The sequence below is a fragment of the Haemaphysalis longicornis genome, unplaced genomic scaffold (assembly GCF_048455015.1).
Source record: "Haemaphysalis longicornis isolate Haplotype H1 unplaced genomic scaffold, Haemaphysalis longicornis Haplotype H1 scaffold_1, whole genome shotgun sequence".
Taxonomy (NCBI): domain Eukaryota; kingdom Metazoa; phylum Arthropoda; class Arachnida; order Ixodida; family Ixodidae; genus Haemaphysalis; species Haemaphysalis longicornis.
Window position 1 is genome coordinate 281,533,310 of NW_027526203.1, and position 24,675 is coordinate 281,557,984.

Consider the following 24,675-nt stretch of genomic DNA (forward strand, 5'->3'; position numbering starts at 1 on the left):
GACAAGCGTTACAGACGGATAGACGGGTATCCTCGCTAAGTTGCATTTGAGAGGGTGTGCCCCGCATGGTCGGGAGCGACGCTAAACGGCGCAAAACAAAACGCAAAGAAAAAAGAAACTGCTTGGCGCTATCTGTTCGAGCGGGGCCAACAGCGTTCGACTGATTTAAAGTTTCCTCAATTCCGCCTGGTTGCCACCTAATTGTGAGCAAAGGAAACAAAAGGAAAGAAACTGCGGTGCGTGGCTGCTACTGGCATTATCAGCCCCGCTGACGTCGCCCAGGATACGTGACCCACGTCTGCTGTTAGCAACTTCGGACCTGCACACAGTGCCTAGAAGATATTTACTGCGTATTTCCTTGTCACGTGTTCAGCTGCAGCGGATTAGGAAAGAACAGCATGAAAAGAGAGCGCGACGAAGACGATTTAGCTATGAATGCTATACGTACTATTTGACAATTCATCGCAGGGAGTTTTGGCCCCCAATTCTTTTTTGTTGTCAGAAACTGAGAAAACTTTTATTTAGACAGTTATTTTAAGTGGTTCCATTGTCAAATTCCGCAAAAACGGCCACATGACGGAGAAATTCTACGCCACAACAGTATACGCATACACGTAAGCTCCTGAAAGTGCCCCGTTGGACATGAGGGCTGGCCACCACGACCACAAACAGCAAATCCCCTTCGGAAAAACAAAAATTTACGCTTGTCGCGAAAGCCATTCCCTTTAGGAAATTTCAATGGTTAAGACTTACTCAGGGATAACTCGGCCCACCTTTGCTATAGTTATCGCAGTTTCGGCCACGAGGAATGAATTTTAGATGTTACAATTATTCTGCGGCACCACATTTGCAGACCGCGAGTTGACACCCCCCCCCCCCCCCCAGAAAAACAAAAAACAAATTCAAGTATAATTTTTTTTTGGTCATGATCTTTATTCACATGAAGATATTTTTTTCTGGAATCCAGGGTTCGGTCAGCTGCAGCCGCCATTTTTGCGCGATGAACGATTGCCCATGGAGGAGAGAAACTCGTTGGTCGTCTTGATTTTTCGCGTGACCGGGTAACTACATCGCAGAACCACCGGTGTTGGTACGTCTACGACAACGAAGTGGCGCTGTCAGCAGTCTATATAATCGCGCACACTTCGAAGAGCTGTGACGGGCACGGGTGCAAACTTTGATCGCCGGGATCCAGAGATGAAGAACGGCCTGCCATCCTCAGTCTCAACAAACTGTCCAATTCGTTCCCTTTCAACGGCGGTGCGTTGTTTCGTCACACCGGTACATTATGAACTGCGGATCAGGTTCATATGGTTTGTTGATATAAGCAAGGGTGAAAATGATTTCAGGGATTACTGCAAATGATTGAGATGAAGAAAAAATGTTTTATGCCTTTTCCGAACAAACTGATTTCCATATTTGGTCGTGCTCGCCCGCATACGCACTCATGAAATTCGTGAGAATAGGCAAGGTAACAGTGAGGAAAATACTCTGTGCCACTTTACCTCACGTGTTTTTGTCTCATTTGCGAGATCGAATGAAGCTGACTCAGTCTCCACGCATAGTTCCCCAGAATCCTGGATATCCAGCCGTCACAAAGCGTCCTGCAGGAGGATAGTAATTGCACGGGCAGTACCATCCTTGCGGCGTACCGAAAAACGAGGGCCGAATTCCCCCTGCACCGCGGAGGCCTCCCTTGAGCAGGTACTTGAACTTCTCCATTTTCTTTCCCGGCAGGATGGTGCCGATTCCCGGGCTGCCCATAAAAGGGGGGCCTCTGAAGGGAGGGTAGCCACCAAACCCGGACATAAAGGGTGCGTTGAGGCCATTGGCTGGCAGCGGCGGCCTCGTGAGATGCCTCCAGGCCTCGTAGTCGTCGAATCGCGACGGGTCGAGGTCCTCTTCGAAGTCTCCTTCCTCCCTGGGCGGAGGGCCTTCTCCGCGACCCGGTAGGTCACTATAAGGTGGTGGCCTTCTGCCAGGCCGGTACGGGGGGCCACCATTTTCGGGGCCAGGAAAGGGCCTGTCTGGTTGTCTGTAAAAGGGTGGCCCATCGCGGTGCCGGGGGTGATCGTCGGGGTGACGTCCGTGATGCGGTGGTCGATCTCGTTCCGGAAACAGTGGCGGGGGTTTCAAAAACCGGGACCTTTCAAACTCAGGGTCGTACTTGGGTTCTAGGGGAGATTGGAGGCGTCCGGTACCCAGTGGCGGTCTCCTGCCTTCGCCATCTGGTCGGTAGCCTTTAGGTCGCTTGTGAAGCAGATAATCGTCCTTGCGATCTGGAGCAAGTTGCCGCTCGCCGAATTTATCTGAGAGGGTGTGGATGTACTTCGGCTTCGGTGTGTCTGGCTCGTCGTTGCGTCTCTTGACTAGCGATGTTTGTTGCTGCATCAAAATCGGCGGTGGCTGGGAGCCCTCTGCCACGACTACGGCGACTGGGGCGGAGGGTGTATGTGGTGTATGTTCAGTTTTCTTCCCGTAGATCGTCACCACTCGGTTCACACTGCCGATTGGAGTTTCGTCAAAAGGAGATATAGAGGATATCGGAGTTCCGCGCAGATCTGTGGTGAAGATAACGTCCGGTAGTAGTTTCGGCAACGTGAAGTTCAGTGTCTCGTAGTGGCGAGGCTTGAGAAGGCCTCGCCATTTTTTGCCAGGTTTGATTGTATTTGTGTCGTCCAAAAGCATGCTTAGACCTGCAGCTTTGTTGCCAGCTTTATCGCTGGCCTTGCCTTTATTTGTTGACGGGACCTCTCGTTTTACAAACCTCCTCTTGAGCGGAATCCACTGTGATGTTCCGTGCTGGCTTTCTAAGTTGATCATTCTAAGATTACTGGCGACCGTTGCATCTGCGGAGGTTTGGTGTGAAGGATTGGGACGGATTGGTCTGTACGTGGCTGTGCGGGGTTGAGAATCACTTGATTCAAAGAAAATTTCTCCAATTCTCGGCGTGATAACCTTTTCCGAGGGCTGTTCATTTTTATTCTGGTTTGGTCTGGTCGTTGACGAGTGATAAAGGGTGTGCACGCCACTAAAGACGACTTTCTTGAAGGGCGTGGTCGGAGGGCTTGACGACTTTTTCTTCTCTGTCAGATCACTGGAAACATCTTTGTTCAATGCTGAAGCGTTCTTTCTCCATGGTTGCTGTGAGTGTCTATTCGAAATTTCAGTGATTTGGATCACTGGCTTGTCGCCGATGTTGAAAACATGTTTATAGTAATGCGTCTTGTTGCGTTTGTAACCCGATTCTGACTGGTCAATGAGATCTCCCAAGACAGCTCCGAGAACAGATACTTCGTAATCAGACGCCAATGCGCGCTTCCTCTCCGCTGGCTGTCCCAGGACAATAAATGCATGGTTGAAGGCGACAGGTATTTCGTGTTTGACGCTGCCACTTGGAGACGTTATAATTCTCATTGCTGGCTGAAGTTTAAATTCTGAGGCAGCCCCTTCGCTGTCTATTTCGCTGCTTCTCACTCTGCTTTTCACTCCATGCATGCGTTCACCCTGGAACGACGATGTCGTTTTTGCCCGCTCTATTTTTGCGTACAGTGTTTCTTTGTGAAGCGTGTCTAACAGAGGCCTGCTTTTAGGGGCATCTTCGAATGTGAATTTTTCCATTGGTAGAGGCGCAACAAAGCTGCCATTTTTTACGCGTACCCAGGTGGAATTGAAGCTGTGGTCTAGCGATGAATGCTTCTTCAGCTCCCGAGCAGCAGAGAACGTTCGAGGGCTTTTCCCCTGAGCGGTAAGGTTCATCTTCTCAGCACGAAAGAGAGCGTTAAGCCCGCCATGTCCCGCGGGCTTGACAACAGGCGTTTTGTCTCCCGCATACCTCGGCGGAGGCGGCCGAGACCGCTGGGTGTGGTTCATGAGGATCCAATAGGGGTTGGAGGGCACGAAGGAGCCGTCGTTGCTTGCACCCACTCGCACACTGTGAGAAACATTCATGGACGCAAGCACATGGTGAAGATTGAAGAGGCGCAGCAGCTCCTTAGCCACATCCATCTGATTTTTGCTGACACTGCTGGACATTTCGAACGGGGCTGGTTGGTGGGGCTGATCGCCATTTGTGCACCGAGCCAATGCCACGCAGATGAAGCCAACCTGCGAAAAGAAAAAAGTTTTCACGCCTGTTTTGCAACAATGTACTTTATGCGTTACACTGACGAACTCGTTCCGTCGCGTAACCCCAAGAGAGAAAAAATTAACCACTGCAGTACGAAAGACAGAGCTGGAATCGTGGGAAATATTTTACACCAAAGTCTTAACAATACCCGAACATCGACACATGGGAATTTCTCTCTCTCTCTCTCTCTCTCTCTCTCTCTCTCTCTCTCTCTCTCTCTCTCTCTCTCTCTCTCTCTCTCTCTCTCTCTCTCTCTCTCTCTCTCTCTCTCTCTCTCTCTCTCTGTGTGTGTGTGTGTGTGCATGTGTGTGTGTGTTTGTGCGTGCGTGCTGCGTGCGTCTGTGTGTGTATTCTGCAACTGCAATCTTCCAAATGAAGGAGCTCACCATGCTCAAATACTTTCCATGTGAACTTTCCATGCAACTTACGCGCATATCTAAGCATCTAAAGTATCTAAAGGTTGTTGCTAAAATATCTAGCCCCGAACGCCTAGTTTGTTGCTAGATACGTTTGTAGTTAATACCATTGACATCAGCTAATAAAGGAACGCTGTCAATACAAACAGTAAAAAAAAAAAAAAAAAAACCACGCTCAATGTTTTAGGTTCTACGTGCCGGAGCTACCCTCGGGCCGTGGAGTGCACCGAAGTGGAGGGCTTTGAATTATTTTGATCAACCGGAGTTCCTTAACGTGCGAAGAAATCTTGTAAACGGACACAGCTTTCTCTGTAATCTTTCAAACTACAGCAAAACTATATTTTTGTAACATCAGCTGGATACAGATATTTACCGTTCCCGCACTTATAAACCTGCTGCATTTTTTTTACTTTTAGGTCCTCGAAAAAGACAAACCTACGCGATAGTGAAGACAGCCTGAGAATGAGAACTAGAGAAAGATGAAGAAATCAGAAAACACGAGCGCTGCAAAAGAAACTAGGTAACAGGCGTGCACAAAACTTTGACTGAAAAGTGTACACTAATTTAGGCGGTATCACTTAGAATTTGTTTGCTGTATCGTTTATTCTTGTCATTTTGCTGGTGAAGAGCAGAGCTATAGCTTTAATATTGGCCCAATATCACTGCATAATTCGCAAATCTGGCGTGCTTGTGACGATGCAGTTGGCAATGTCTGACAGTAACAACGCATGATTTATGGCCACAGAGATACAGAGAGGTCGTACGCAAACTGTTGATGACCATTTTTTTATAATTGATGGTATCAGGGCACTTAGAATTTTCCTTTTTGTTTCAACCAAGCTTTAACCAAAATACACCGGAATACTTCTATAGTGAGGTCTTGGCATTGCTCCGGCCTTGACGTTTACACACGCAGAATTATTTAACCGAACACACACTGAGCTCGAGGAAGCACCTGTAATAGAGAAAAAATAGCGCCATTTCTAATTCACCATGGTACCATCCGTCGGCGATTCTTGGTTTGGCAAGGTTATATAGTTGGGTTAAAGGTGTCATACACTGACGAATAGGCAAAGGTACTCTCTCACCGCACACAATATGTTCCAGGTTAGGATAGACGGATGTAGTACCAGTGGGGTTTATTTGTTTGCATTGATGTCCGCTCGCCAAGGCACATTCTAGGTATACTGGTTACTACTCGTACGCTCTATGCCAGCAGTCGAGGTGACACTGCAGACAAAGCGAAACTCTAGGATCAAATCTAGCACCACCTTGCGGCAGGCACCGCCCCTACTAGGACATTCCTCACGCGCTGCTGCTACACTGTTCTAGCACAGCGTTCTGCCGCATGATCAACTGCCGATGGTCGGCCGGGCCTGCCCATGGTTGCAACTGAGGCTATAGCATTCTGCACAAAGCTTGACCGCAAGAGTCAGAGCACCGACAGCTGGCAAGCAGAAAAAAGACGTGGCTTTCCCGCCTGACGTACAGTCTCAACGGAAAAAGATTGGCACAAGTGATTCATGACTGGAGCCGAAAAATCTCGACACGTGGCGCAATCGTTGCCCAGCGCGCCGATAGCGAGAGTGGCAAGCACGTTCCATTTTCCAGGTACATTTCCCACTGCAGCGGCTAACGAGGCGTCAATGCGCCCGGAGTTTGCCTAGCAACGCTAAAATATATGCGCCGCACCAAGAGCTTCATCTTCAAATGTGGGTAAACATGGTGTTTTCCCCCGTTAGCTTTTTCTCTATCACTTCAACTTGACCGCGCACGCCAGGCCCTGAAGGTTCGTCCTGCTTTCTTTACTCCCGCTGGTTAATTGGCTCTGGCTCCCCCGATGCTTCATTGTGCGGAAATTTTCATAAACAAAACTACTGCCAACGAAGCCCTCACACCCCACATCATGAGAAAATGGATTCACCGGGCAAGATCTCCACCTCCTTACTGCCCCTACTGTCAAATGTCAGCGTTCGCCCCTCTCAACAACTTAATCTGACACTGCGCCGCGTTTTCGTTGTACCGCCCCACTCATTGGTGATATGTGTCCCGATGCCCCTCAAGACGACCTCCCCCCGCTTCGAAGACCCTAATTTTCTCACAGCCCTAGGGGTGTTCGGCTTAGAGAGTGGTCTATACAGATTAGTGTAGACCAGTGTCTACTACTCCGGTCGTACTAGTAGACTTGACACATGTGATTCCAACCCTAGCCGCCTGGCTTTGCTGACTGCAGTGATCTGTTCTATGGCCTTCATGGACCCATAATTTCTGCTACTCGGATACTCCTCTCTGCCTCTCCCCCCTTTCCCGTATTTTGGCCGCATGACCTTCTCTTGAAAATAAAGGATTACAACAACAACAATCTCCATCATGTGACGTAGCCTCCGGACGAGTGTGATCGCCCTGACGAGGCCGCGCAAGTGGCGAGTGGAGCAGGGCAACATGTAACGCTTCGGTGACGAGATGACTTAACGAGAGGCCATGACTGCAGGAACTTCGCGCCGCAAAGCGCTTTATCTCCATCGAAGGTGGACAAACATGGCGCTGTGTCCCACTGTTCTCTGTGCCTGGGCGTTACCTGGCAACGGAGCCGCCATTTCTTCTTTCTTGCTGGCAGGGCGCTATATCGCTGAACGTGATCTGTCAACGGAGATTAGCTCTTGCTGACTCGGCATTCGTTCCTGGGGCCTTCTTTCGCTCAGGTGACTTCATAGACAAGATGCGTTTTTCGCTCATGGCGAATAAATTTACCAATTCTTCTTAACGATCCATATATCAATTTATCGGTGGGATAACAGAGATAACAGAGAAGTAGATAACAGAGATGACAGAGATATAGATAACAGAGAAAAGCGGCGAAGCTAGACATCGGTACCGGTATGGCAAGTGGTGCTCGACCAGGGCACCAGGAATGCAGCTGGCTCAGTGGGCCTGAACATACCATCGTGCCAAATTCAGTACCGCGTGTTGTACACCGTACTCGGGCCAGATTCGAAACCACAATGCACTTCATCCAAAGAGCAACGTTACTTCACGTGACTACTGCTAACCGGTATTATAAATTCTTATGTATTTCGTCTGTACACAATCATCGGCAACTTCCATTGGGTACCACATTTGTCAATGTGAATTGCCGTCAATCGCAACCATCATACAACCTCACCGCCAGTTAGGTCATGTTCCCTTCTATGACACCCTTAATTTGACACCTCGTTTGTATAGCATGACTTCTTTTTCGACCTCACTGCTTCAAACTATAGTGCTGGTCAATATTATGCGTTTTCATTAGTCTGGCCCTCCTTCCCTCGCCTACATCTTTTATTTGATGCCCCGTCCGGATGTGGTACAGTCAAACCCGGCTATAACGAACCCGGATATAGCGAATTATGCTATATATCGAACAAAAATAATTCAGTTATGGAAATACATGGGAAACATATTCCTTATAACGAAGTTCACATCCGATATATCGAACTCTGCGCGCCTAGAATGGCCGCAGAAATGCATGGTCTCGGAGCGGCGATTGAGATGTGGATTGGCCGCGACCACGGAGCAAGAGTTGCGACTTAGACATTCTGCCTCGCACGGAGCGACATGACACCCGACACTTTCCGTAACTGTTTCCGGCGCGCGGGACTCACGACGGAACCCGCCCAGTCAGCGAGTCCGGACCAAGACAGCAGCATCGGTGAACTGTGGCAAGAGCTCCCCCACATTCCCGATGATGTCGCGAGTGAAAGCCGTCCGACGCTTATAATGAAGCGCTTTCGGCAGTCAATGTGCTCCGCCAATGCTTCTTAGATTTTGGAGGACGCGGACTCGAACTGGTGCAAATAATGTTTCGTGTAGAGAATGCTATGCTAGTTGAAGCCGCCAAAACGAAAGTCAAAACAATAATCACCGTTTTTTTCTTTGCAAACTAGGCAGTTCAGGCGGAAAGTAGCTTTATTACTTGCAATAAATGGATTATTTTGGGTATGGTAACGGCTACTTTACTGTGTTCGTTTCTGCATGCGGGGATGGTGGAGTTCGGGAGGGGGAGGGGGGCTCCCGAGGATTGCGAACTTGTAACGATAAGTTCGTTATAGGCCGGTTCGGCTATATCGAACTATTGGATATATCGAAGTAATCGCGGTGCATATTGCAATCCGCTATAAACGGGTTTGACTGTATATCCTTCAAAACTTTAAGCAATATTATAACTTGACGGGGCAATTCTTCTCCCAAGACCTTCCCTTGAACGTCTCGTTTACGCTCCCAGTGAGTTCATCAATAATATCTTATGCCGTTACAGACAGCTTAACAACCCACGGACCAACCTACAGACGTAAAATCTCAGTGGGTTCGCTCAGAAAACTTGCGCAGTGAAAAACAAAAACTTCTTAAACATAAGGACAGCAAGGGCGATGGCGGAAGGTAGAATTAAGCTTAAAATGCATTTGGGTACGAGAAATTGCTAACGTGAGGGGGAAGACTCATGCATTCTGCACTGCTTTGCAATCACTGGTGGTGACTGCTGGAGCTTTCAATCCACTGCATGTTAAACAGTGGCTAGCACTCTGTATTTGGCACCACACGTGGAAGTACTAATGCCGTTTATGCATTGGAATTACGGATGGCCACTATTCAATACGCTCGAGCTACGAATATTTTGTCCTCTTGACCTTCCTGCCCTCGATTATCTGAACGAGGCAGCCGATTGACATATCTGTGGCACAGTGAGTGCCTATTCCGTGCCAGACGGGCAGTAACAGCACGAGGTTATTCTTTAACTTTGCGTATATTGTTAGACACAAGGTTAAACATAGACACATAATTTGAGAGTATTCGTTCTCAAATCACGATGATAAGCTACAGCACTGGAGGAAAGGGGATGCCGGATATTTTGTGATCTCTGAATGGTTCGCAAGTTCCAAGTTATGTACAGCCCAGCCTTTATCTGCACCTGTGAAGCGGGTCCTGGTAATAGCCAAGGAGTCATATTATTAGCTACGAGTTAAGTTTTCTGATGCATAATTCTGAGCTCAGTTGCTGGATACGTGTCAAGTGCCTTACAAAATGGCGACCGCAGTGTGATTGATTCTTTGGCTCAACATTAAATAGCAATTTACAAGTGGTGCTGTCACTATCACGTTACTTGGCTTATTGCAAATATACTTACTATTCAAGACCAGTGATTTGTATTGCAGTCTAAGTGCGTTTGTAAAGTTTGCAAGAAAGTAATTCGCAGTGTTATTTAATTAGCTTTCAATATTGCTATCTATGCCTGTTACCAAGGTTCTACGCTTGCCTTGACCGTTGGGGTCGGAGCGACATTCAACAGACTTTCAGTACACTTTCCCACGTAATCATCTCCAATATATAGCAAGGCTCCTTGGACTTTTAGACTACACATATTATGGTACATTTAATATTCGACTGTTTTTTATAGTAAGCTACTTCATATGGCTCTCTTTAGACAAAAAAACACATTTCCCCTCAAGGTCACCATTCTTGTCAATAGCGTAGAATTTGGTGATTTTTTTACTCAAACGGAACCCCAAGAAAATATATGCGGGCCCTTTCAGTTTACTGACGATGTAAGTAAGACTCAAACAATAAACAACTTTTCAGCATTGCCAAACGACGCTTTTGATGACGACTTCATGGCGTGACAGACATTGCGGTGGGCGAGGTATTACACGAGCCGTGGTGTTCGATGCGGCAATATTAGGCTCGGCTGCGCGTGAGTTCCAGTGGCTCGGTTAGAAACCGCAGTGGCTCGTATTTATGATTCTAGCTAAAACGATCTCTAACGCATGTGGGCAGGAGATTTTGGCACTCGTTAAAGATCCTCACATGGTCTAAGTCAATCCCGAACCCTCCGCTACGGCGCGCCTCATAGCCCAGGGGTACCCCTGGTTTTCTCCCTTCACGCATATTTTTATGTTGTAAGTACCAAGCATTAAAAACAAAACAAAAACTTTTCTTTCACTGGAATGTCAGAGCCTAAGAAAGAAAAGCATTCGTCTTTGTTACGCAGCAGCGTAGTAGCATAGTCATTCAATGAAGCTTTGAAGGGCTAATAGCTGTCACTCTAGCTTTATGCAAGTTAATATTCTACCCCCAAATATGCATTTCAAAGTCAAGAAAAAATGAACGCTAGAAGATTTTTTGGAAATTAGACACATGTATTGAGTGTGTTGGGCTCTAGGACTTGGGTATTCGGCCGGGTCCGAACACAGTGCCTTTGGGATAGTTTAGACAAACGGTAGTTTCGCAAGAACACTTTTGCAGGAATGGTTGCACTCTAGGCCACCATCTTGGCAGCCATCGAAGCCACTTCGTAATCTACAACAGGATAATGAATTAGCCAATGCGATACTGTGACATACTAAATATTGCAATCGTATATCCGTCGAAAATTTATTCCCCTCCGTGAGCACAGCGCCAACTGCACAAAGGAGGAGGAAGGAACAGGATGGAGCAAGGGAAAAAGGGATAGCGGTTTCTCAAAAATGTGTCTTTCTTGCCAAAACAAAACAAAAAAAAAATGCAGAGGTGCCACAGTTCGCTTCATGTCTCTCAAAGGTCACTGAAACACATGAAACGAACAGAGCCCGTGCTCGCAGCGATGGAGAAAAACAGTGCGGGTGAACGCTTACCGGTAGCCAGAAGAAAGCCATGGAGTTTCGTCGGCCAGCGGCATCCAAAGGCGAGCCGATATTCACATGACTCGCTGAGGCCTACAAGTGGCCGGCAACGAGAAACGCGCTTGGGCAGGCCGACACAGGCATGAGCCGGAGGCCAGTGGCACCGAATCGCACGTGGTTCATGAATGTGCAAGACGCGGCAGAGCGCGGTCCGCTTTATATATAACCTCGCTGCTCGATATACGCCTCGGGAGCAGCAACCTGGACGTCTCAGTGGTGACGAACAATGGGGCAAGGGCACATTGAGGTCGCCTCCCTGGCGTCGAGAGGTCAGCGGCGGCAAAAGGTCTCGCCCCCGCGACGTTGTCGGCTGCACCGCTGCGCCCACAAGCCTGCTCCGCGATGCATAACGCGTGCGGTTAAGAAGAGCGTCCCAGTGTGGACAGCGGGCGTCGTGCGGCTGCGTATGCACCACGAGAGCCCTGCCGACGAAGATATGGACCGGCCTCTTCCTTTCTCCCTCACCGCTGCTCTTACCGTCGCTCTTCGTCTACTTCTCACTGCTCCGGATGATGCAGTGTGATCTCGGCCACTCAGAAGAACACGGGCTGCTGCTTCTGCCCCCTTAAGCTGACGCGTAGGGAGGGCCTTATGACTATCGGTATTATTGTTGATAAGGGGCCTGTGGAAAATTAGACGAGAAAGCAGGGCTGGGACTCGGTGCGCCATGCTGCAGGTCTTCCACAAAAAGCGACCGCATCTCCGACGGTGGAGGACATTACTGTAGGCCGGCTCGTTGGCTGTGTGTACAGTCAGGCGCAACAATATCGAGGGCTGATGTGCATGAGTGATGCCGTTCTATGCGGCCTTTTATGCTCCTTGTAGGACAGCTTAGAGCGCTGTCAGGGCTTCTTATATCAGACCGGCCATCAACCCACAGGGAAAAGGATTGAAGGGTGACCAATCAAGTAACCTGCGATCTGCAGAAGCGATTATGTGCGCGCGAAGTGCCGCCTCTCATTAAGATGGCCGACTGCGTAGCTCTTACTTTTGCTGGTTTTTTCTCAAGGGCATTGAAATCGAGGCCACTTAAAAAAAGACTTGAAGAATGCGCAAGCATTCTTAGGCGACTTTCCCCATGAATTCGTCCACCCTCCAAAGTGACAGCTAGAGTGACAGCTATGTGAGGTAATGTGTGACAGCTATGTGAGGCTATGTGTCACAGCCGTGTGAGGTAATTAGTACAAGGCCCTACGGCCTCCAAGGCACAGATACATAGGGGTGTATGCGCGGTGCTAAGCCCCTGAAAATAATGCCACTCAGGAAAACTGCGCCTCGGGAGTTTGGGGACCACCGCGTTGGGGACCTTTTATATCGCAGAGTGTTTGGCAAAAATAAAATCCTGCCCTGGACAAATCAAGTGCTTCGATAAGAGTGCCCATATGTGGGGCTGGATGCTGGATTTGCGCCCCGTTTAATTTAGCACTACACCTACCCCCTCCCCTCCATTTCTTGCGCCATGGTGTGTTAAAGGGCTTTTGGGGTCGGTAGTTCACAAGTACCGATCCTTCACTGTAAATCCGAAGCAGCGAAAAGTAATGTTGGAACGAATATCTTCCACCTAATATGTTACACAAGATATGTATTCAACACCACCGAAGCTTCAATTTCAGACAAATGTTTAGTGCGCAGAATAAAAAGGACGAAATGCACGAATTGTTCTGTTCCACCTTTTCGCCCTTGTTGTTCTGCGCTCTAAACATTTGACATAACGAACAAGGCCAACTGTTCTTAGTTCAATTTAAGGAACTGCTGCTGACAGCTAATGTTATTTAGGTGAGCATTAAATCCATGGAGAAGCACTGGGAATCAACAAGAGATCTGTTATGTATAAAAAATTCCACTCTCTGCCGGTCCTCGAGGGAGGTCGAAAGCATGTAAGGCGTTATCATTGAAGAAGTTGGAGCCAAATGTGCGACTCTATTTAACAGCATGTGCTTCTGTACACTAGTTTTTGATCTTGTTTCGCTTCTCGGGTGGCCCGCATCACCCGCCGACAAGGGGGGGGGGGGGAGAGGGAGCGAGGGAGGGAGGGGCTACTACGTGTCTTATGTTTACAGAAGCTCATCTGCCTTTGCGGGACAGAAGATCCTCGCGACTAGGACATTCGAAGGAAATGTTTGATGGCAGCAGGCCTAAATTTGCGGCAAGACACGCATTACCATCGGTGGCTCCATGGCCCTGCCTACCGTTCCTTGCTGGACTATATCCGGGAGGCCAACCTAGTTTCCTGGATATAGATAGGACTCGCTTAATGTCTACTAAGCCTTGGGGCTATTAAATAAGCAAAAAAAAAAAAAAAAAACAAGTTCTCCCAGCGGCATCCCAGCTGGACGGCACCGGTTTCTAGAAGGTTTCGACTAGGTTTCGCCCCATGTTCCACAAGATGCACTAGCGACGAAACGCGGATGCGCAAGGCTTCATTTCTATTCGCCATCTACAACTCCGCTAGCATCCTTGTCAATAAAATAAATACCAGAGCCACGGATGCGCAAAATTCTATTATTGAATTCTATTTGCAACCTAAAGTTTCGGTATCATCCATTGTTATTCAAACAAATACCAGATTGATTGATTGATTGATTGATTGATTGATTGATTGATTGATTGATTGATTGATTGATTGATTGATTGATTGATTGATTGATTGCAGGGTTTAACGCGCCGACGCAACGAAGGCGATGAGGCACGCCGTAGTGGAGGGCTCCGGATTAATTTTGACCACCTGGGGATCTTTAACGTGCGCCGAAATCTCGTACACACGGGCGTTTTTGGTTTTCACCTCCACCAGAAAAGCGGCCGCCGCGGCCGGGAATGGAACCCGCGACCTCGTGCTCAGTAGCGCAACGCCGTAGTCACTGAGCCACCACGGCGGGTAAATAAATACCAGAGCTACGACGTAAATAATACCAATCAACTGAAACTGCTGACCTAGAAACGATGACCCAGTGAAAGCAATGAAAGTATCAGGTAGTTACAGAATAAAATCTCAACTTTAGAAAGGAGGGAAAAGTGTATACATTTTGTTTTGATCTAAGCGTGTTGTTTTATTTCCCAATTCTTGTTTTATGAAGTCGTATGCCGTATGAGGGGCGATGGATCCATGCCATGATGAGACATATTCACAAAGCTTAGTTCACTCGTAGGCATAGTTTGTGACTGGTACGGCCCTCAAGGAAGTGAATCAAGGAGGTGCAGACGATGACGGGATAACCGTGTCTACTAAATCTACTAAATCTACTAAAGGATGAAGGACGTGTAGTACTAGGAAAGCCCACAAAATTATTCTCCGAATGTTTTGGACTCTACATGTAGGTACCCACCTGCCTGTAAAAACGCCCATACTAATTCCAATCCACAACATAGGTGGCGTCAAAGAGCTTGAGAATCGCAGAAGCTTCAGCCGCTTCTGTTGTATACAAGTTATTTACTCAGGTTAACCGCATCAGGCACACCTTATATTTCCAACAGCTGAGAGAAAAGGTTGGATCCTATTCATGACATCAACCAGTCAATCGAGAGTTCAGCGGAATAAACCTTTTGAATATTGTTTGCACACTACAGAAAAGCGCGTGATTCAGTGTGCACCCCCGTAGTGAATGAAGGAAGCAATCGGAGTCTAGAGAATAGCTCTGGGAGCTTCACGTAGAAATCTCAGTGGGAAAACATAAAGAATGTACGCGCGCGATAGTATCATACAAAAAGCGACGGTTCTCTATCATGGAGCTCGTCCGACAAGGAGACACCTTAAATACAAAATTATTGGTCGCCTGGCTAAAAAGGACATCTAGGAGGCTTGAATGAAATAAGTCGGGGGTACGACGTGAGAATAGAGAATATTTGAGCCGCTTGCAATTTGAGAACGGTATCGTCCTGTTCAGTGAGTCCTAAGAAGACGTGCAAAGACCGGTACAGGAACTGGACTTGGCACCAACGCGATTTACATTTTTGGCGACTTTAATTTTCTCGCGATAGATTGGAACCACTTGTCTTCCTCTTGCCGCACTTCCACGGAATTTATTGACCTTGCCTTAGATTTTAACTTGTTTCAAATAGTGAATCAACCCACTTGCGATTCTAACATCCTCGACCTACTTCTTACGACGGCGCCTGAAACGGTAGGTACCGTACTACACATGGATGGTTTCAGTGATCACAGCCTGCTTCAAGTAACCCTTAACATTCCGCTACCCTTCTCAGGCACCGACGACAAAAAAATTCGCTGTTATAGTAAGGTCAACTACAGCCAAACTAGCGCCGAGCTTTTACACTACACATTCCTACCATTTTTGGACCGTCGTTCAGCAAATGATAACTGGGTGCTGTACAGAGATAAATTATGTGCACTAGCTAATCAGTACGTCTCGCTTATAAAAGTAAAAAAAATGATAAAACAAACACCTGGTTTACGAAATCTCCCTCTAAATTTTTTCACGCTTAACAAGCGTGAGTGTCGACGATTTTTTGCACGCTTGTTACGAGCGTGACGTGTTTTCACGCTGAAAAATCACGCTTTCTAAGCGTGACTCGCGGGATGCGTAACGTTTGCCAAGCGTGAGTACAAGATATTTTTTGCACACTTGTTTTAGGCGTGGTGAATTATCACGCTAAGCGCCCACGCTTGCCATCCGTGACTGGCATCCTTCTTAACGCTTAGTGAAGGTGAAAAAGAGGACTGTTCTTACCTGATGGGGCATTCTCCAGCTGTGTATAAGACGCCTCTCTGACCGTCAGAAATCGATTAGAAAGAAAGCTGAAAGAAGACAATAGTTGCTGTGCCGTAATTATGCTATGGGTAGATTGAAGCACCCACCAAGCATATAAATACGGCAAAACAAACATTATCTTATTTTAGCTTTCTTTTTAAATGATTTCTGACGTCATAGAGGCGTCTTATACACAGCTGGAGAATTCCGCATCAGGTAGGGACAGATCCTCTTTTTCCCCTTCACTAAGGTTAGGAAGGCCGCCAGTCCCGGATCGACAAGCCTCACGTTGCGATTACGGCGTTAATTCTTCGTTCTACACGACCCCAAACTTAGTAGCGTATGCAGAACAAGGGGGTTTAGGATTGCCGCTGAACTTCGGTCGTGATAAACCAAGCGCCGTTGAAGGCAGTGCAAAACAAGCGTTCAGGAAGTATCTTGAACAAGTACACCTAGCGAATCCCATACAATTAAGCATTGATGTGCATTCTATCGGCACCTATACCCATACGTTTGTGAAGAAAATTACGTGAGGAAGTCTGGTGAAGATTGCTGCAAAGGTTGACATTTTGAACCAAAGATTAGAGTCAAAGAAATTTAAACAGATTTCAAATTTGAGCGAAAGATTTCATTCAGAACAACTGACAAGAATGATTTCGAACAGAGAAATCTGAGAAATGAAGACGGGAACTAGAAAACAGGCTCCAGATGAACTGTTGATGCCGCTTTAAAGCAGCACGTGAATACTGCCATGAACTTAACTCAGGCGAGGTTTAGTTTCATCGACAAATCGCGCAGCATTTTTAGCGCCCATGAAATTTCGTCGATGCCATCACGTGTAACTACTACTTGAACGAATCCTAGTAACTGCCTGAAAGCAGACAGATACGTAACGTCCTTTGTGTAACACACACACAAACACAGCACCAAGGCTTTTTCCAGTGGCGTGTCCAGTTGCAACTTCATGATTTCTCTGTGTTCAGCCGCATACCAGCTGCTTCACGTCGCCTCATATAGTGAACCGGCAAACGATGTCCACAGGTGACACCTGGCGAAGATAAAAAGCGGCTTCAATCAATGAGTTTCCACTCTCATACAACACACAAACTTCTGCCGCGATGTGCAGCACAAACGAGCACATTTTTAATGCGGTCATAAAGCGGCGGTTCTGTACAATGGAACACGATTTTCAGCGCTTCGTAATGTGCGCGTCGACTGTGTGAATTTGCGTTAGACAACATTTTTCGCCATTTTCGAAGTGCTCTGCGGAGGACGGTAAGAGTAGGCGGCTCCATCACCCGCGGTGTAGCGCCTCCTCTCCCCAGAACGGCGACCGACGCGAACCGCAAGCGCGGCCGCGAAGTTTACCGCCAACAAGCCAAAGATGCCGAACGCCATACGCCGAGACCCACGGAAACCGGACGGCGAACGAGAGAAACGACTCCCAGCCACAACGAGAAACGTACCCTTGAAGCCTTCTTTCTTCTCAACTTTCCCGGTCGACCGCGTGATCCGTGTCCAACAGAAGCTAGGTAGAGAACTAGGCCTGACACTAATTAATGCGATGTTCCGACGTCAATAGGTAGATCTACACAATAGACTAAAAACGTCGTTATTAAGAAAATATATCAATATATTATCAGCAATGACATTAGGAAACAATTTGCTAACCTGGATATTTCAAGCAACCGTGCTACCTTACTTCATACGGCTTTACTCTGCCCGACTGTGGCTCCCGATCCAGTGACCTGCACTTACATAACAACGGAGAAGTGGCCATCGACGCAGGCAGAACTCCTTGCAGTGCGGGATGCTCTGCTACACACATCGTTGCTAATCAACCACGCTTCACCACAGTGTACAATTGACACTGATTCGTCGGCAGCTGTTCGAGAGCTTCGTAAAACTCTCACGTCCAACGAACTTCTGTTAGAAATCCAGGACATAATGGACACTTATCCATGTCGTGTGCGCGTGTCATGGCGCCAACGGAATAGCCACCCCGCAATGCAGGCTGCAGATGACGGAACACACCCCGTGCGTGTGCAATATCCAGCTCCTCTTGCACCTTCGTCAAACGGTGTTCGCCTTGCCAGTGCAAAATAACGTCTACGGCGCACCGCGCGCGCTCTCATACCCCCGCGCGGTACAGATCTCCCTGGCGGGTTGTCTCGCCAAGATGAGGTCCTGCTCAGACGTCTTCGCCTGGGAGTCGCCCTCACGCCAGCTGTGACGAGGGCCTGGCCTCCTCAATACCATGCCCCGTTCAACTCCACCTGTCCCTTTTGCCCCGCTCCAGTTGACCAGGCTACAGCAGAGCACCTGGTGTGGAGTTGCCCTGCTCTGCGAAGCCTACGCGCTGTGCACATCGCCACCTGCGGCCCGCGCCCCGGACGTCCGCCAGACTTCATGGCGTGGATACAAGGACCACATCATGGCCCCCTGCTCCGATTCCTTCGGGAATCCGGGGTGTATCTATACATTTAATTTCCCCTTATGCTGAATAGCAAACTTCCGCAATAAAAAAAAAACCGTGCTTGACAGCTGACTGCCCACTGTAAGAACGCCATCCGGCCGGAAAAGTGGAGTTCGTAGTGAACGGCGCCGGGTCGCGCGAGAATTCCCGGCAGTCGACATTCGGTGTTCTCTCGCACCAACCGCGCGGCACACCACACCGCCCAATCAAGGTCAAATCACCCACCAGACTGTTCCTTTTTCGCCACTTTTTACCGCAAAAATCAAACATTCCGCGGAGTACACACGTGAATGGCAGAAAGACACGACGCACAAACCGCCTGCTTCGGTCGATGCCTCCAACGGCTCGAACTCCGTTTTCCCGCCAAAACCGCTGAAGCGAGCGCCACCTTTCAATCCCTCCGCATGACAAAATAAAGAAAAGAAGCGCATGTCGCAGCAACATGCAGCAGCGCGCCCCACGGCTCCGTTGTGGATATGTGCCAGGTTATGTATATGCGTGATTAGGAAAGGCGCGATCGCTGGCGCGAGATTTTGCTTAGCGTGATTTTTACGGTTTACACGCATGCAATCTTGCATCACTCGTAAAAGAAAGCGAATGCGGGTTTTCCTAACCCGCTTCACCCTGATATCGAAGAAAACCACGCGTATTTAGAGTCACGTGGTGCTCAACGGCGCAAAGGAGCTTGTTTCACGCTTACTATACGTGAAAAAGTTTTAAGCTATAGCTTAAAAGTAAAAGAAAAACGTTTATAAGGCATAGATAAACGCAATGACACGCCCTCTGCGTGGCAGGCATACAAAAACTTTATGCAAAACTACTGTTAGGCCGTTAAATCTGCTAAACATAAATATTGCTCTATCGATCTACCTTCCTTTCTGCAATCAAATTCTAAGAAGTTCTGGACACTAGTGTCTCCTGAACAAAACGGCCAAAAAATATCCTTGCTAGATGACGACCATATTCTCCTTTCAGATAGTCATTGCACATCAGAATTAAGGCATTTTTTTCATCTGTATTCACCCTAGAAGACCATTTTGATGCACCATACGTTCCGGAAATTAACATCGCATATATGGAACCGACTGACCTAACTGCCGAGGGTATTGCACTTCTGGTTAATAAACTCAGGTTATCTATACGTCAGCCGGTATTAAAAACACCGCCCCTGTTTCTGCTAACAATTCGTATCGCCTTTTCAGGCAACCTTTAGCGACAGGTCAACTCCCCTCTAATTGGAAAATTGGTAAAATAGTGTCCGTGTTTAAAGCCAGCAATAAACGTTCATCCGAAAGTTACCATCCAATTTCCCTAACTTGTATCTGCTAACTTCTTGAACACATCATCGCTTCGCATGTTTTCCGAGAATTAGAATCAAATAATTTCTTCTTTCACAACCAAAACGAATTCAGGAAAGGTTTCTCTTGCGAAACGCAGCTGCTAGAGCTAACAACAGAACTGCGTTCCAACGTGAACAGTAACCTTCAGACTGACTGTATTTTTCTTGACTTTTTCAAAGCTTTTGATCGTGTAGTCCATTGCCGTCTGATTTATAAATTATCTTCCCTCCAATTAGACTCTCTAACCCTATCCTGCCTTCGTAACTTTATTTCACTTCGTCAGCAGTTTGCTGTCATTAACAATTCCCAATGCCCCCTTTCCCACGTAACATCTGGCGTACCACAAGGGTGCGTCCTCGGCCCCCTATTTTTCCTAATCTATATAAATGATCTGCCAAATAACATTTTATCCTGCACGCGAATTTCCGCAGATGATTGCATAATATATCGTCATATATCCTCCCCCGACTACCACTTAGCACTGCAAAACGACCTTCACAGAATTAATGACTGTTGTGAAAAATGGTTAATGTCACTGAACACGAAAAAATGCAAAATAATCTCCTTTACGCGCAAGCAAAACGTTTGCACCTATCGCTACACTATCAATAATTCCCCACTGTCGCAGGCATCTTCATATGAGTAACTTGGAATTATTTCACACCCCATCTTTCCTGGTCTCACCACATTGCCACCATAAGCCCGAAAGCTTCCAAATCATGAATCCCGATCCGCCGCCGTATGCCAAAACTTCCGCCCACGCTTCCCGATTCAGCCGTTCTCCATCTCCACAGCACCGCCAGTCCCGCTCGCCGCAGCCTCGCCGTTTCCAGTTGCCGGCCCCGGGCGGACGTGCCTCCTCGGAAAACTGAGAAATGCAGCTCCCGGAGGTGACGCTGCATTTTCGACCCCTGCCCGAAATCCTCTTCTTACGATACCTGCTCAACATATATCTTACTGTTAATACAGGTAGACGGTGTGATCGTCAAGACCCTCATTGACACTGGTGCGCAAATTTCTATTATGAGTGCTACCCTTCGTCGTTTTCTTCGTAAAGTACTGACTCCTGCCCCTTCTTGTGCTGTGCGTGTCGCTGACGGAGGTACGCCTTCAGTGGTCGGAGTATGTGCTGCCCGCGTCAACATCGCTGACCAACAAACTCTTTTCACAGTGTTGGACCAATGCCCATATGACCTTATTCTCGGTCTTGATTTCCTTTCCACACATTCTGCCCTAATTCACTGTTCAGAAGGCCTACTCCATCTTGAGCTGCCCTGTTCCGACGCCGCGATCGACGAAATTGAGCGGAAGTCACGGTTCGTATCCGCGGACCACACCCGGTTACCACCGTATACTGCCGCTTATGTCCCATTGACGCCGATCCCTCCTGTTGCAGACGGCGTATACGAGGTTTCACCCATAGTTGAGGTACTCCTAACGCGCAACGTGGCGCTGCCTCACACCCTGGTCACTGTAATTGACAATCACGTTGAATTACCGTTCATCAGCTTCAGTTCCTCTGCGCAGCTCCTACCGAAGGGTATGTCGCTCGCAACCATTTCCCTTCTCGAAGATTACCACGCTGCGTTGCCCTCTTCATCGTCTTCTCGTGACAATATCTACGCCGTAATTTACATAGCTGTTCCCCTAATGAAGAAAAAATGCGGAAAAATTTCATACGACCCACCTCAGATCTCCCTCACATTGAACAATCAACATATTCCACAAGTACAGACCATCAGAATCCTCGGACTCTATCTTCAACAAGATGGCGGTGGATCGCACGCACTTCAACGACTCAAGCACACCACAAATCAAGTCGTCTGAATTATGAGCCTAATCGCAAACAGGCGCTATGGCCTTAAAAAAGAATTTACCACCCGTCTAGTACAAGCACTCGTCACCAGCCGGGTAACTTACACCGTACCTTACATCACAATCAACAGGCGGCAACAGGAAAAATTAGAATACCTCGTCCGGCAAGCCTACAAGAAAGACCTCAATCTTCCACCCACTACCTCGACGCAGAAGCTACTGGCTCTCGGCGTTCATAACACGGTAGAAGAACACATTGCCGCACACCTCGTCAGCCGACAAGAAAGACTCCGGTTGACCCCGACGGGCAGGGAGGTTCTCGAACGCTTAGGGTACCCAACGCAAACTACAGGCCATAACCACGCGATGACACTCCCACACATGTATCGCGGCAAAATTCACGTAAGACCTATACCTAAAAACATACACTCTGGATACAACCAGGGGAGACCAGAATCCCGCGCCTGTGCTTTCAAAATCAAATTCCAAAAATCCAAAGACATGCGTTACACCGACGCAGCCAGCTACCCAGGGAGGCCAGCTATGGTCATCAGCGCTATTGATGAGGACATGCGAGAACGAACAACCGTGACATTGAAGACACCACGCCCGCTAGAAGCAGAGGAAACGGCAATAGCGCTAGCCATCACGTCAGTCGCTGCGAGCCAAACACTTAACAGTAGTATCCGACTCACAGGCAGCCTGTCGCAGCTTTAGCAAAGGCCGAATATCAGAATCGCTCATCAAATATACTGACCAAAAATTCGCCCAGTCAATTCCCCACAACTTCAGTAATCTGGACACCAGGACACAGCGCCCTGGACGGGAACGAACGAGCTGTGATTATCCGGGCCCCGCCACTTCAGGGCGACCAGTCCACAGTTCCAGCGCCAATCCCTTTGACACATCATGACATTCTGCAACATCAGCGTTTAAGTCGCCGTTTTCTTCCTCCGGTGCACAAACACCTAACCAAAGAGGAGACAGTAGAATGGCGCCTGCTGCCGACAAACACGTACCCACATCTCAGCCACCTGTACTCCATATACCTTGCAGTCTACCCGTCAAATTAATGCCCACAATGCGGGCGAGAAAAAGCTACTCGTTGCCACGTCACAAGGGCCTGTCCCGAAACTAAGACAGTGCCTGTGAATGACAATCTAACGACTGAACAGTGGGAAGCCGTGCTGTCCAGCCCGACCCTGGAAGATCAGCGCAGACTGGTCGAGAGGGCCCGGGAGACAGCCAAAGCTACAGGGGCTCTGGAATGAGAGCTCCTCTCACTTGGTAAGTCGGAGATCTATTTTTTGCCACCAATACAGTTTTTCCTCCTCCTCCTCCTTCCACTCCCGTTCGTCAACTAGCCTATCAAACCTTCGTCCAGCCATAGCTCGAACCTGCCCTCCTATCTGGTCCCTTTACCACAACTACTTAATTAATATGCTTGAAGCGATTCAGAATAGGGCGGCCAGTTTCACTTCACGAAATTATTACTATCGCATCATGCAGCATAACGCAAGTTGAGCACATCATTTCACTTCAACTCCTGAGTACTCACCGCGACATTTCCGTTCTTCGCCTCTTTCACAAATACGTATACAGCTACAGACCTTCCCCACTTCACCTTGATGTTCCTTCCATTACTTCACGTAGGATGCATTATCACTTCAGTTTCACGCGGTTATATGGGTCAACTGATGCGCTAAACTCATCTGCTCTAGCTTCCTCGCGCCATACGTATGTGGAATGGTCTTCCAGACAACATCGCATCTGTATCAGACAGTAATACTTTCTGCCAATTGCTGCACACTCTTTTTCGCAATAAGATCTTACCACTGTTTTCCCTCTTTTTTTTCTTCTGCCATGTCCTGTATCCCTCTTATGTGCTTCTATTTTTTTTCTCTTGAAGACCGCAAGAACCTGTCGTCTCTGTACCACAGCACGTGCTTTGTTGTTCTTTTCCTTTATTCGGTGTTTGTCTTTGTGACTGATAATGAATGTTTTATACTGAAAATGTTTCCTGCGCATGCGCATAGGTTCTGCGTTTTTTTTTGTGCTTTTTTCATTGGGCGACTGCAAACTATTGCAACTGCTTGGTGCGCGTCGCGTCCGTATACTTGGCTATTTTGGTTGTTGTCTCCTTTATCTACTACCCCGACTGTATTCCTTACACATTGTGATTCTTGTGCGCAGATTTCGTGTGTGCGCTATGCTATCGATTTTTCTTTTTTCTTGTTATCGTCTTCCGAACTTGTATTGCAAACCTCGTCGCCATTAGTTGCTTGCTATGTTTTGTAACTCGCGAATTTATTATGTATGATTTGTAACACCTCACTTTATTACCCCCCTTACTCAATGCCCTAAAAAGGGACTGTAAGGGGTATTTTAAACAAACAAACAAATAAATAAATAAATAAATAAATAAATAAATAAATAAATAAATAAATAAATAAATACCACAGACTCTCGATAATTTTGACTCTCATACTTCGTATTTCCGGTTTCAAAAAAATTCCCATTTTTGGATAAGCCGTTATTCTTTCAATGCATTTAGAAGCAGTTTAATTCCAACTCCATCAGAAGTTGATTCGTACTTTTTGCTTGTCATACCGGAAAATCTGCTTTTCGGCCGCTGGGTAAGAGAGTATATATATATATAGCAGAACAGAGAGATACGGGACGAGGGACTCGGTAAAGATACATATCAAGGTTGCAGTCGTCATTGCCAGTGCTATTCGGCTTTTTTTCGAAATATTTAATAGGGCCGAATGACGTGTGCTTGTCACGTTTCTTTTTTGATTCATTGATAAATAACCGAAAATATAAGTCGAGAAAAAAGTCGAGAAAAACGGCGGATTTTTTCTCGACTTATATTTTCGGTTATTTATCAATGAATCAAAAAAGAAACGTGACAAGCACACGTCATTCGGCCCTATTAAATATTTCGAAAAAAAGCCGAATAGCACTGGCAATGACGACTGCAACCTTGATATATATATATATATATATATATATATATATATATATATATATATATATATATATATATATATATAGCGAATCAGAAATGGGAAATGAGGGGCTCGGTAAATTAAGACAGA

At 47.4% G+C, this 24,675-nt stretch overlaps 1 protein-coding gene across 1 annotated transcript in view; it reads right to left on the bottom strand.

The window, feature by feature from the left end:
• Nucleotides 1–1,362: 1,362 nt before the first annotated feature.
• The window catches only part of LOC144146903 (uncharacterized), a 723,365-nt gene continuing 700,052 nt past the window's right edge, over nt 1,363–24,675 (bottom strand). The window contains exon 19 of the mRNA XM_077678868.1: nt 1,363–4,107. Coding sequence (XP_077534994.1) covers nt 1,549–4,107 — 2,559 coding nt within the window. The 3' untranslated portion in view covers nt 1,363–1,548. The remainder of the gene's footprint in view (nt 4,108–24,675) is intronic.